General features: G+C 45.8%; 1 protein-coding gene across 1 annotated transcript in view; it reads left to right on the top strand.

Annotated features, from left to right (window-relative positions):
* The window catches only part of TAFA1 (TAFA chemokine like family member 1), a 488,138-nt gene that overhangs the window by 372,104 nt on the left and 102,598 nt on the right, over positions 1 to 13,436 (top strand). Inside the window, exon 3 of the mRNA XM_075998829.1 lies at positions 6,493 to 6,633. Coding sequence (XP_075854944.1) covers positions 6,493 to 6,633 — 141 coding nt within the window. The remainder of the gene's footprint in view (positions 1 to 6,492; positions 6,634 to 13,436) is intronic.

The raw sequence follows: 13,436 nt of genomic DNA, 5'->3' as shown, positions 1-13,436 counted from the left end.
AGGGTGGGGCTGGGGAAAGGACCACCGTGTGGGGTCAGGCGGTCTGGGCTCTCGTCCCGATTCCCCCCCAGCTCCTTGCTAGGTAAGGTGTAGACTGGGTCTCAGACCGCTCTCGCTCTCGGTTGCCTTTTCTGTAAAATGAGGGTAATCAGAATCTCATGGGGCTTTTATTTTTTTGAGGCAGAGTCTCACTCTGTCACCCAGGCAAGAGTGAGTGCCGTGGCGTCAGCCTCGCTCACAGCAACCTCCAACTCCTGGGCTCAAGCGATCCTCCTGCCTCAGCCTCCTCCCGAGTAGCTGGGACTATACGCATGCGCCACCACGCCCGGCTAATTTTTTCTATATATTTTTACTTGGCCATTTAATTTCTTTCTAATTTTAGTAAAGACAGGGGTCTCAGTCTTCCTCAGGCTGGTTTCGAACTCCTGACCTTGAGCGATCCTCCCTCCTCGGCCTCCCAGAGTGCTGGGATTACAGGCGTGAGCCACTGCGCCCGGCCTTATGGGGCTTTTTGGGTGCATAAAATAAGTTGAAGGTTTTAAGACGTACCTAGCAGAGAGGACAAAATAAACAATTAGCTCTTTTGACGCCGTTCTTATGGCCCTTAGTTAGTGGCGATCTTGTTTGCTCTGAGTCTGTGGCCTCGCTAGAGAAATGGGGGCAATATTAGTCTTATTTCTACCTTTGAACGACTTCGAAGATGAAATGAAATCTGTGTTAACATCACTCTTTAAACTCTGACAATGCCATGCCGGACATTGTTTAATACAGAAAAGAGTAAAAAAAAAAAAAAAAAAAAAAAAAAATCCCCGTCCTGGAGGACTTTGCATTCCAGGTGATTGACATAACAAGCAAATCACGTGCCAGCAATATCTGAAAGTTACAGGTGTCGAGCAAGGTGGGAGGCGAGGAGCCATCGATCAGAATAAATGGGGGGGGGCTCACGAGTGGGAAATGTGATTTATTTTAAACAGAGAAGGCCAGTGAGCCTCCGATGAAATGGCATGTGAGCAGAGATGGAGAGGTGAGAGCCAGAGCCAGAGATCTCTGCTGCTGGGAGGGAGTCCCAGGTGAGGCAGAGACCTTGCGGGGCGGGATGGTGCCTGGCACGTGCAGACAAATCACCAGCCAGGTGGCCAGGGTCGCCCTGGTCAGGAAAGGGGAGGACAGCCAGAGCAGCAACAAATAAGGCCAGCGACACAGCACGGGGAGGAGGAGGAGGGACAGGTTGGACACCTAAACTCGGTGACCGTTCTAAGCCAAGCGCCACGCTTCCTTTTGGAAGCCTTTTGTCCACAAGGAATGACTCTTTGTGACAAGATGCAAAAAGCCGCAGATGTGGGGTCACAGTTCTATGATGCTGGACCAGTTATTCCACCTCTACGAGCCTGGGCTTCTCATCTGCAAAGTGGGGACAACACCCTGGGAAGTCGCTGGGACGTTTGTCATTTTAATGCAGGTAAAGTGGCAAGGGTAGCACCCGGCACCCACGCCCGAGCTCGGTGAAAGCAGCGAGCTTGGAGAATAATGGCACGGGAACGATCCCTTTGGCTCGTGGACGGCAGTGCTGGGAGGGACCGGCTTCGGGGCCCCTGCGGCCACCTTGTTGTCGTGTTACTTAACTCCGTGCCGTAGCCCGGGCAACCGGGCACGGCTGTCATTTGCCCGCCGACTTGACCCTAAATCAGAGGAAATTCAAGCTGCATCCCTCGAGCTTTCTGTGCACCTCGTGCTAGTTTCGATCACAAATATATTGCTGCGTTCTTGTAGGAAAGCCAAGTGGTGAGCTTAAAATGAGTGGCATTTTCACGGAGGACAGAAGTAGCCAATTACTGACTTGACTGAGGGCATTTGCAGCTCACAAGTATAAGCTGAAGCGACATGATTGCAGGTGTCCGGTTAGTGCAATGCGTGATTGGCCCCATTGCATCGAGTCTAATCTTGGTGCTGTGTGCACGGGCACAGAGAGGCATCTTCCACGATCCCAGCTCCAGCCTTCGAGATTCCTGCTCGGTATTTGGCAGGAGCCGTTTGTTTCTTCTGCTGGGCTTACCTTGTACTTCCCCATCATTCCTTCCCACAGCTGCCAGGGTGGTTGCCCCAGAGCAACACCTGGATCACACCGGTCCTTCGCTCCAAAAATCCCAGCCCATGCCTCATTGCAACTCAGAGGGCTCTTTCTGCAAGAGAGACAAGACCCCTCCAATCTAATCCTATCTCACGTGTGCGAGAAACCTCACTTCCATCTACTCTGGTGTGTTTTATTTAAATGCTCTAAAGTGCTTCTTAGAAAAATAGCCGATTCTAGGATTGGGGCAGGACATATACTCATGTAAGATAAGCCTAGAACATTTTTGTAGGGCCAGGAAGTGCTTGAAAAAAAAAAACCCACAATAATTGAAGTCTGTCAAAGGGAGATAGAAACCAACTGAAAGCTCACAGTTAACCAAAGCTAGAACAGTTTAAGCAACAGATAAGATACTATTGGATTATAATGCAAAGGATTACAATACATATCCATGCATCAATACTGATATAAATAAATTACTGGATAAGTGAATAAATGGGGGAGAAGAGACAAATCTCTCATGCAGGAGAATCCTAAAGAATTTTAATAGATACTCCAATCTTAAGGAGATAGAGCATTATTCCCCACTCCTTGCGTCTGGGCTGCATATAGTGACCTCCTTCTGCAAAGGAGGAGGGCAAAAAAAAAAAATAACTTTGCAGTCGAGAAACCTAACAAGCTCTGCCTCAGCCAAGAGGTCAAGGTCAACATCAGCGGCGATAAATCACGCGGGCAGCATGGACCCTCGAGATGATGTGGTGAGGATGGCACTTCACCTCCGTGACCTGCCTCCAAAGACTCACAACCTCCATCTGAGCATGAGAAAAAAAAAAAAAAAAAGGAAGACAATTCCCAACAGAGGGACATTCTGGAAAATGCCCAACCAGCACTCCTTAAAACTGTCCCGGTCATCGAAATACAAAGAATGCTGAGAAACCGTCACAGCCAAGAGGAGCCCAAGGAGATAAGATAACTAGATATGATGCAGGGTCCCTGAAGAGATCTTGGAACAAGAAGAACATTGGGCAAAAGCTCAATTTACTGGGAAATCTTCTGAACAAAGCCCAGATGTGAGCTAGTAACAATGTATCGCTATTTATTGACCCGTTAATTGTAACAAATGTAGCATACTCATGTGAGATAAGAGGGTGATAAAAAATAGGGAATAATTTCCTATTTTTAGGAATTTCCTATTTTTCCTATTAGGAATTTCCTATTTTTAGGGTGTGGTGCAACTGGGCACGCTCAGTACTATCTTTGCAACTTCTCTAAACATCTAAAACTATCCTAAATTAAAAGGGTTGTCTTAAAAAAATGCCTTAGACTCTCACATCAGTGAAATTCTTCCCCTTCCTAGCACCTGCTCAAGCCCTGTCTTTCAACACCTAGCTTTAAGAAGACTTCCTATTTTTTTCAAAGAGGAATGGGGCGCCCATTCCATCCATGTCCATAGAACGTGGTACTTACCTTATAGTATTAGTTTTAGTTAATTCACTGATTCATTCATTCATTCATCCGTCCATCCAACAGTTGTGGAGCACCTATACTGGCTGTCCATGCCGGGGCTGTGAGGGGAAGGCAATGACACTAGGTCATGGTCATGGTCACTAGGACACCAGCCAAGGTCATGGTTTGGCTGGAGCGCAGACACGAACAATGCAAGGAATGGACAATGATGGAAGTGGGGAGGGTGGATTCTCTAAGGAACTGACCTCTGAGTCAAGCTCTAAGGAGAGCCACCTGGGCAGGTGCATTTGTGTTGGAGTTGGGGGGGCGGCAGGGGTCGGAGGGATGGGAGACAGGGGAGAGTATTCCAGGGGAAACTCTATTTGCAAAGTGTCTGAGGCAGAGAGGAGCCCGGCATCACAAGGAAAGAAACAATAAATATCTAGTCATTCTGAATATTCTCATCACAGGCAGCAATATGGGCTCTGCCACGCGGCAGGTGCTAGCCCTGCGCACCTGTTCTGTTGGTTTGTGCTCACTCGCGCAGCCCGCCATGCAGCTGTTGTCGTCATTCCAATTTACAGATGAGGAAACTGAGGTGCTCAGTAAGTGACAAAGCTGAGATGCAAGCTGCTGCTAAGTCAGGCCAGTTTGAAATCCCCAACTCTTCCCTCCCATTGAGGGAAGCAGAATCGGGCCACCAAAAATCAGAGACTCTTTTTTTTTTTTTTTCCTTTTTTTTTTTTTTTAATTTCAGCATATTATGGGGGTACAGATTTTAAGGTTTCAATAAACGCCCATTCCCCCTCTCCCCCCAAAAGTCTGAGTCTCCAGCATGACCATCCCCCAGATGGTGCACATCTCACTCATTATGTATGTCTATACCCGCCCCCCTCCCCCCTCCCCCCTGCCCAATACCCTATTACTGTAGTACCTATGTGTCCACTTAGGTACTACTCAGTTAATACCAGTTTGCTGGTGAGTCCATGTGGTGCTTGTTTTTCCATTCTTGGGAAACTTCACTTAGTAGAATGGGTTCCAGCTCTAACCAGGAAAATATAAGATGTGCTATGTCACCGTTGTTTCTTAGAGCTGAATAGTACTCCATGGTATACATGTACCACATTTTATTAATCCATTCTTGGATTGATGGGCACTTGGGCTGTTTCCACAGCCTTGCGATTATGAATTGTGCTGCTATAAACATTCGAGTGCAGGTGTCTTTTTTGTAGAGTGTCATTGGATCTTTTGGGTAGATGCCCAGCAATGGGCTTGCTGGATCCAATGGTAGATTCACTTGTATCGCTTTAAGGTATCTCCATATTGCTTTCCACAGAGGTTGAACTAGTTTGCAGTCCCACAAGCAAAAAATCAGAGACTCTTAGGAGTGTTTCTTTCACAGTTGAGCAGAGCTTCTCAATACCTTGGCACTGTTGCTCTTTTAGGGGGCCGGATCATTCCTTGTCTTTTGGGGAGCATCCTGGATGTTACGGGATTCATGGGGTGTTTAGCAGCACCCTTGCTCTCTCTACCTGCAAGATGCCAGTAGCACCCACTGCCACCAGTGATGCCAGTCAAAAGTGTCTCCAGACTTGCCAAATACTGTGGGGGTCAGGAAACAAAACCGCACCCCTCCTCCCCACTGCACTGAGAACCGCTGCACTCTACGAGTCCTCAGAGGACAGGATGAAGCTGTGTCTCAAGTCTTCTCTCCCTCTCTTCTTCCTGCCCTCTCCCATTTCCTCTTTCCCAGTGGTTTCCTAAGTGTGTGTGCATGTGTCTCCTATGCACCTGTGAGTAAACACATCCCTTACAGTGTATGACACAGTGACTTTTATGCAGCGGTTGAAATGCATCCTCAACGGCAGGGATCCTAAATGCTGGTGGCTTATTCTGGTCAGATGCAAGACATTCTTCCCGAAAATTCAGACGTCGACGTTGGGAACCTTATTAATAGTTCCTGATTTCTGGTCTCATGGGGTATCTTCCGTGTTCCAGGAGATTTGGCTTAGCTAATTAGCTTGATGATAATCTACAAAAGAAGTCTGCTAGGGTGCTCATCTGCAGTACAGTGAATCTACAAACAGAAATGGGGAGTGCTATCTTCTTAGCAATATAAAAAACCTCTTTCCTACAGGTTGGAGAGACTCAAGGAGAACCCTCATCAAGCTGCAGGCAGACGTGGCCATTCCCCTGCTAAGAACCTAGCAGAGGGTGACAAGACACTAGGTCACCAACACACGCCGGTGTGGGCCCACATGAGCTGTGACAATTAAGCCAAGCCACATGCCAGGTCTGCCGTTTGAGAAGCCGCCGAAGGCACATGCCCAGTTTCTCCGGCAATTCTTTCTTTTTTTTTTTTTTTTCGGCATATTATGGGGGTACAGATTTTAAGGTTTCAATAAATGCCCTTTCCCCCCCCCCCGCCCCCACAAGTCTGAGTCTCCAGCACGACCACCCCCCAGATGGTGCGGCAATTCTTTCTTTTCCTTTTGTGGGTGACATTTGGATTTGGGAGATGACTCCTGATCAGATTTTTCTAATTCGGCCTCCTGGAGGGTGGGCCGGCCACAGGAGGGGGAGTTTGATTGCTGGGAAGTTTTCCTGCCACCGGAAGTTCTATGTCACCGGAGCGCCGGTTGCTTGTCCTTAGGGGGAGCTCAGGGGATCTTAAATGCAATGGCGACCCAGGACTGAGAGCCCCCCACACGTGATGCATTTTTGCCAGATGGCATCTCTGTTCCGCGTGTCACCGTAAAGTGTCCCTGCTTCCCTGCCTCTGCATGCAAACATCTTGAGGGGCGTTCGCTGGTACTCTCTGATGCTCTCCAAGATGGCACGGAATTATCCTCCTCGGAAACTGTCTCTATCATTTCTAGCACTTTCCCCAGCCCCTTCCGCGCCTAGACGCGCCGGTCTGAAGGGGCCACTGAGTCATCTCTAATCAGCGTCCCCCTCCTTCCTCTCTCTCTTGCCAGAAGGAGGGACGTGCGAAGTCATCGCGGCTCACAGATGCTGTAATAAGAACCGCATCGAGGAGCGGTCGCAGACGGTCAAGTGCTCCTGCCTGCCCGGGAAAGTGGCCGGAACGACAAGAAACCGACCCTCCTGCGTGGACGGTGAGTGGCTGGCCCTGCCGCTCTCTCTCTCTCTCTCTCTCTCTGGGGGGCTTCATCTAGGTGTTGTTCGCGGTGCATGATCTGTTTTCTTCTTTCCTTCCAGTAGGGGTGCAGGGTGATAAAAAAAAAAAAGGTGCGTGCAAAGCGCTAAAAGGCAATAAAACAAATGCCAGCCCCCAGCAAAGACTTTAAATTCTTGTTTCTCTGGTGCTGTGGTTCGGGCGACTTCTCCTCCAAAGCTGACGCCGAAATCTGGTTGGCAGTGCTGGGACCGGGGGGTCCCGTTGGCAGGTGACTGGGCCGCGAAGGCTCCACCCTCGTGTGGTGGCATTTGTGCCGTCACGAAAGGGAGAGTTTATGTCCCTATTGCACCTGTGCCCTTCTGCCTTCCGTCACGAGACCGTGGGCCTGTCTCTGTTGACCAATCTCAGCTGCTCAATCGCAAGCGTCCCCGTCAATTCATCCAGTTGGTTGCAGTAGACACCCGCTGTGACCGATTGGCCAGCTTTCATGGAGCTGCAGTGGATAATACCAGAGACCACTATCAGAGCTTTTTTGTGGGTGAATATTCGGTTTTAGACTGTGTTTCTGAACTTCACCTTTACCCAACTATTGAGCCAAATGCCTGCGGTTGTCAAAAGGAATCCATTTGTCATTGCATGTAACAACACGGTGTGGAAATTGCTTCGCCTTTATGTTGTGGTAGCAGAGAAATGCAAGCTTGCAGGTGATTTCTCTTCTGATGTATGTTTAATTCACGCAAAACACATCCATTGCATTTCTTTACCTTGACGATTTGTTTCCAATGGTCCCATATTGTCGGAATAGTGATGCCAAACCTTGCTGCTAATTCATGCGTAGGTTGAGATGGATTCGCTTCCACTACAGCTTCTAGCTCATAGTTATCCACCGTGGTCTCAGGTCTCCCACGTGGCTCATTTCATTTGCAAGATTAAAATCACCAGGACAGAATTTCTCAAACCCTCACTCAACATAGTACGTGCATTCATTAGCCACATCCTTCCCAAACACGTCGCTGATATTCCGAGCTCTCTGTCCTGCATTTGGTTCCACGACGGAACTTTTACATTCGAAAATAACACGGAGTTTTCGCTTACCCGTGATTTCCCAAAACATTGTTCCAAAAAAAATTCCAAAAGACAATCGCAAGCCAAAACATGCGTTTGCAAGACCGAGGGTGTACCTTCACGATAAACATAAATAAAACAAGAGGTGGCAGAGCGGAATGTCAGAGACAGCAACCGTCAAACTTAGCGTTTAAGGAAAGTAGGACATTTCGTACTTAATAGCCTAATAGAACTCTCCGTTTTGTTTCCGCTCCATTTTTGTCTCTAATGATCTAGAAATAGAACCGCCTTCGGGATTTGGATGCAAAACGCAAGGCACGATGCACTAGCTATGCAGGCAGAGGGATTAATGGCATCTGGCCCTAAGTTTCTATGAGACATTAAGCCACGTAACCGTGATATTTTTTTTTATATCAGAACAAGTTTGTTTGACTTCGATGTGGTTGGTTCAAACAAGAGGGCTTAGTCTCTACCTTCCAAGCAAAAGTCAGTGAAGCATGGAGTGTTCCTTCCTCTCGTGCTGATTATTTATGCTTTCGATAGCATGCTGCTCCTCCAAAATCCTTAAATCCATTGGCCTGTTTGGGCAATGGACAACAATGCACGTTGCCATGATCAAAATTGTTCTGGTGGCCTGGATCATTTCATAAAAATTAAGTATGAAGTGTAACTGTACATTAGTCTAATACAGCTACCAACCTCATAGACTGAGAAACTTAGATACACGTGAGCACAAGTGTAAAAATCTTAGCTGTACCTATTGCTAACAGAGTGAGCTTGGGCACGTCCCATTTGTTTCCTAACCTCAGTTCCTTTGCCTGTAAAATAGGAATAACGATCATTTCTACTTTATGTGGTTGCAGCGAGAATCATGGAAACCATATGTATAATGTTTTTTTTGGTTCCAATCAAGTGATCGCTAAGTGACAATATGTATTTCCTCTCTTCCTAATATGTTTGGATAAAGCTCATAGAGACGTGGAGAAATATCGTTTCATAAAATTTCACTTCACATTAATTGACTACGGTGGGATCTTTGCCGTCATCTTTTCTTGGGTCTGCTTCCAGCTAACTATCTTGGGTATGCCCAACGGTGATGAGTCACCTTCAGGAATGCGTGTTTACTGCAGGAATTTTGAAAATACAGAACTACATTGAACCCTACGTTAAAAATCGCCCTTGCTATCGTTGCCCAGAGATTATCTTTGCTTCGTACGGTCACGTTAGTGCATGTCCATCCAGTCTCCGCCCGATTGCAAAGAGCACGTTGGTATTGTAGATAATTTTATTGAACTAAAAATGCTGTGACACTGTTTTATCAATGGCTCGTTTCCATTTATTACATGATACACATTTCCCAAGTTAATGCATGCTCTTCGAAAAATTATTATTAACAGCCACGCGAAATTTTCAGGTGTAGATACGCCATTGATTTAATAGCCCTCTCCACTTTGTCCCGTCTACAGTGTCTCTTGCATTCCCCGGGGGCAGTTCCCTAAGAATAGGTAAGCCCAGTTTATCTCCGAGACAGTAGTTGAGATAATCCATACACCCTGCCTGTCCCTAACACGTTCTGTTTTATATAGTGAATTTTCCACGGCAAGTGCTTCAATTGCTATTACTTACTTTCGTCTAAAATCACCAGTCAGTTGCCTTCTACCAGGTCTCCAAAAACAGAGGAACATCTACGACTGTAAAAGAGGCATATATTAGATCGTTTGAAGGTTCAAAAATCTGAGATTAGATCTTTCAATGTGGGACCGAAATTTTGGGGGTAAAATCTTAGCAACTTTTTCAAAGCATAATATATAGCTGGAAAAAATTTTTAAAAGTGGTGATCTTGGCCGGGCGCGGTGGCTCACGCCTGTAATCCTAGCACTCTGGGAGGCCGAGGCGGGCGGATTGCTCGAGGTCAGGAGTTCGAAACCAGCCTGAGCAAGAGTGAGACCCCGTCTCTACTATAAAAATAGAAGGAAATTAATTGGCCAACTAATATGAATAGAAAAAATTAGCCGGGCATGGTGGCGAATGCCTGTAGTCCCAGCTACTTGGGAGGCTGAGGCAGGAGGATCGCTTGAGCCCAGGAGTTGGAGGTTGCTGTGAGCGAGGCTGACGCCACGGCACTCACTCTAGCCTGGGCAACAAAGCGAGACTCTGTCTCAAAAAAAAAAAAAAAAAAAAAAAAAAAGTGGTGATCTTTTATTTTAATAATGATATTTTCTGCTATCTAATAACTGAAAACACCAAAATAGGTAATTATCAACTTAAATTATTGGGCAGTCATTTACAAATACTTACAAAAGCATTATTCCCTTGACCCTATGCCTGGCGCTATTCTATAGGAATATGAATTGTTACACCCTAATTATTAATTATTCTATTAGTATAACCCAAAATTGGGGGAGGAGTACGCTACTCAGTATCTTTGGTTGAGAACAACTGAAAACATACTTCTCAGGGACTAAAAGTTAAAATCAAATAAATATTTATAAGCAAGAAGACCATGACTCAAAACACACCTATTCGGCCAGACATGGTGGCTCACGCCTGTCATCCCAGCACTCTGGGAGGCCGAGGCGGGCGGATTGCTTGAGGTCAGGAGTTCGAGACCAGCCTGAGCAAGAGCGAGATCCCGTCTCTACTATAAATAGAAAGAAATTAGCTGGACAGCTAAAATTATATATATACAAAATTAGCAGGGTATGGTGGTGCATGCCTGTAGTCCCAGCTACTCGGGAGGCTGAGGCAGGAGGATCGCTTGAGCCCAGGAGTTTGAGGTCACTGTGAGTGAGGCTGACGCCACGGCACCCTAGCCCCGGCAACAGAGCCAGACTCTGTCTCAAAAATAAAAAACAAAAAGCAACCATACCTATTTATTTAAAGAAAGATTTTTTCCAAGCAAATGATATAAAACAAAAATAAATTTTTAGAGAGCTTGTGAGGTTGTGTTCCATGATTCTAATTGATCTATAATGGCATAAAATAGTATTACTCTTAAAGTTTTAAAAATAATTAAATGCAAGTAAGACTAATAATACTACTAATAAAAATCATGGTTCACATGTTTGAGGTTCACCATGTACCACTCTTTCAAGTACTGTAAGTCTATATATTCATTATTCTATTCTAACCCCAGTCCTATAAGGTATATGTTTCTGTTATTTCTAGTTTACACATCAGGGAACTGAGGCACAGAGAGATGCAGTGACAGGCTGAAAACTCATGCAGCCAGGCCGGGCGCCGTGGCTCACGCCTGTCATCCTAGCACTCTGGGAGGCCGAGGCGGGAGGATCGCTTGAGCTCAAGAGTTCAAGACCAGCCTGAGCAAGAGCAAGACCCCCGTTTCTACTAAAAATAGAAAGAAATTAGCTGGACAACTAAAAATACATAGAAAAAAAATAAGCCGGGCATGGTGGCGCATGCCTGTAGTCCCAGCTACTGGGGAGGAGGCTGAGGCAGGAGGATCGCTTGAGCCCAGGAGTTGGAGGTTGCTGTGAGCAAGGCTGATGCCATGGCACTCACTCTAGCCTGGGCAACACAGCGAGACTCTGTCTCAAAAAAAAAAAAAAAAAAGTCATGCAGCTAGTCACAACAAAAGCAACACAGACAGACCAGCGTCTAACATAAACACATGCCATATTCCCAAGGCTTTCTTACAAGATGCAAAATATGCGGGTGGGAAGGAGAAGAAAGGCAAAGCATGTGGCTATTGACAGAAACACCTGTTACCTGCCCCTTCCTTCCCTTTCTGCGTCGTAAAGATGGTGGATTGCACCTTCTTAGGTCCCTGCCCTGGAGTAATTAGAAGCACCTCTGAAAACACACTTCCAGTTTCCTAGGATGACTGACGGTTCACCGTCCAGGGCATGGTAGGGGTGAAGTGCGTGCTTTTACGGTAAAATTTTCAAGCAGTTTTCTCTATTTAAGATTTTATTGTCATGGGCTTTACATTCTATTTCTGACTTGGACAAACCTATGGGGGGAAAAAATCCAACCACTGGTTAATAGGGGAGGTCTTATAAGCATTGTGGATTTTTGCATCACTCTCCATATGAAAAAAAAAATCTCCGTAATAAGTTCACAGGTCTGTCTGCTTATTCAGTGTAAATTATGATTGTTTCGATGACTCTGTTGAGTAGCAACCTCAACTTGGTGTTCTTGTCTCGGTACACTGGATCACCAGCCAGAGGGCAAGCGCTGGGGAGAGGCCGGCTTACAACAGAGAACCTCGGAAATGTCTCAGCAATGAAAGCCCCAGGTTTTAAAAAAAAAAAAAAAAAAATTGTTTGTTAATGCAATGAAAAAAGTCATCACCTTCCTGGATATTATTATACGAGATTTCAGAACCAGAATCTCTGCGAAAATTGCCCATGGAGGAGATTGCTCCTTTGGAAAAAGACAGGGTAAAATTTTCTTGACTACATATCATCATATTCTCCAGAGACTGCCATGCTACAGACAAAAGGTCTGAGGACTGAAGGAAATTTAAAATGCAGCAACAGTTTTCTAAAGAACAAAATGAAATATATATATATATATATACATAAAATGAGAAATATTACCTGTAATAGCCTCTTCTTAGCCTCCCAAAACATGACAGCCTGTTAAAGGCTCTGAGAAGGTCTGCAGACAAGTAACTTATTAAACTGCGATCTAATATTTCCGGGCTTTTTAACTCATAGAACCTTATTCTTTGTGGCATTTATTCAGCGTTCCATGAACTAGACTTTGGGCCATGATGTTGTAGACTACGGACTATGTCTTGATTTGGTTTTTCAGGAATGGCTTTGGGGGGTCTTCTGAGTTCATCTGGTAGTTCCTATGCCCGTAGCTCAGTGTTTCTCCCAAGACTAGTTGACCAAACAGTGCACGGCTGATCCTGCTAGCGATATGATTTATAATGTGTCTGTTTGAAACTTTCCTTATTCTTCCAAATCAGACTCAAGCTTGTTTAGCGGACAGAATTCAATTGGCTTTATCAGCCGGCGTTTCCAGAAAGAGAGACTGTTGTCCTTAAGAGAACAGGGTATTCTGAGGCTCCGTCAGTCAAGTGATGGCATTTTGAGGCATACTTTCTGAATCTTACATACATTTTCTTTTTGAAGCAGCGTTTGGTCCCCAGCTTGGCCCCTAAACCTGCCCAGTGTAACAGGGACCCAAGCGTGCATTTGTAAGAATAATGAGAGGAAGGAGGTATAAGAACTGACAGAGCATTTGTCTCATGCAAGACCGGCCTCTACATTTGTTCCTTTGCAAGAGAACAGGAATTCAACCCCCGTATGTACATTTTCCTTCTAAGAGTATATGTCTCTTTCTTTTTTTATTTCAGTTTGGAGCAGCAGTTGTCAATAGAGAGCCCGCTGGCAAAACCATCCTCAGACCCATTAGGTCAGCAGAGGATTAGAAATTGACTCTGCATGTCTTTGGATAGGATGCCTCAGTTTCCCATAAGTCTCACTGTTTCTTCTTTTTTTTTTTTTTTTGGCAGAGTTTTGCTCTGTTGCCCGGGCTAGAGTGCCGTGGCGTCAGCCTGGCTCACAGCAACCTCCAACTCCTGGGCTCAAGCGATCCTCCTGCCTCAGCCTCCCGAGTAGCTGGGACTATAGGCATGTACCACCACGCCCAGCTTAGATAGATAGATAGATAGATAGATAGATAGATAGATAGATAGATAGATAGATAGATAGACAGACAGACACACACACACACATATAT

Source organism: Microcebus murinus, chromosome 30 (assembly GCF_040939455.1).
Source record: "Microcebus murinus isolate Inina chromosome 30, M.murinus_Inina_mat1.0, whole genome shotgun sequence".
In the NCBI taxonomy this organism is placed as follows: domain Eukaryota; kingdom Metazoa; phylum Chordata; class Mammalia; order Primates; family Cheirogaleidae; genus Microcebus; species Microcebus murinus.
Note: the sequence above shows the minus strand (reverse complement) of the source record. Positions and strands in the feature narration are given on the sequence as shown.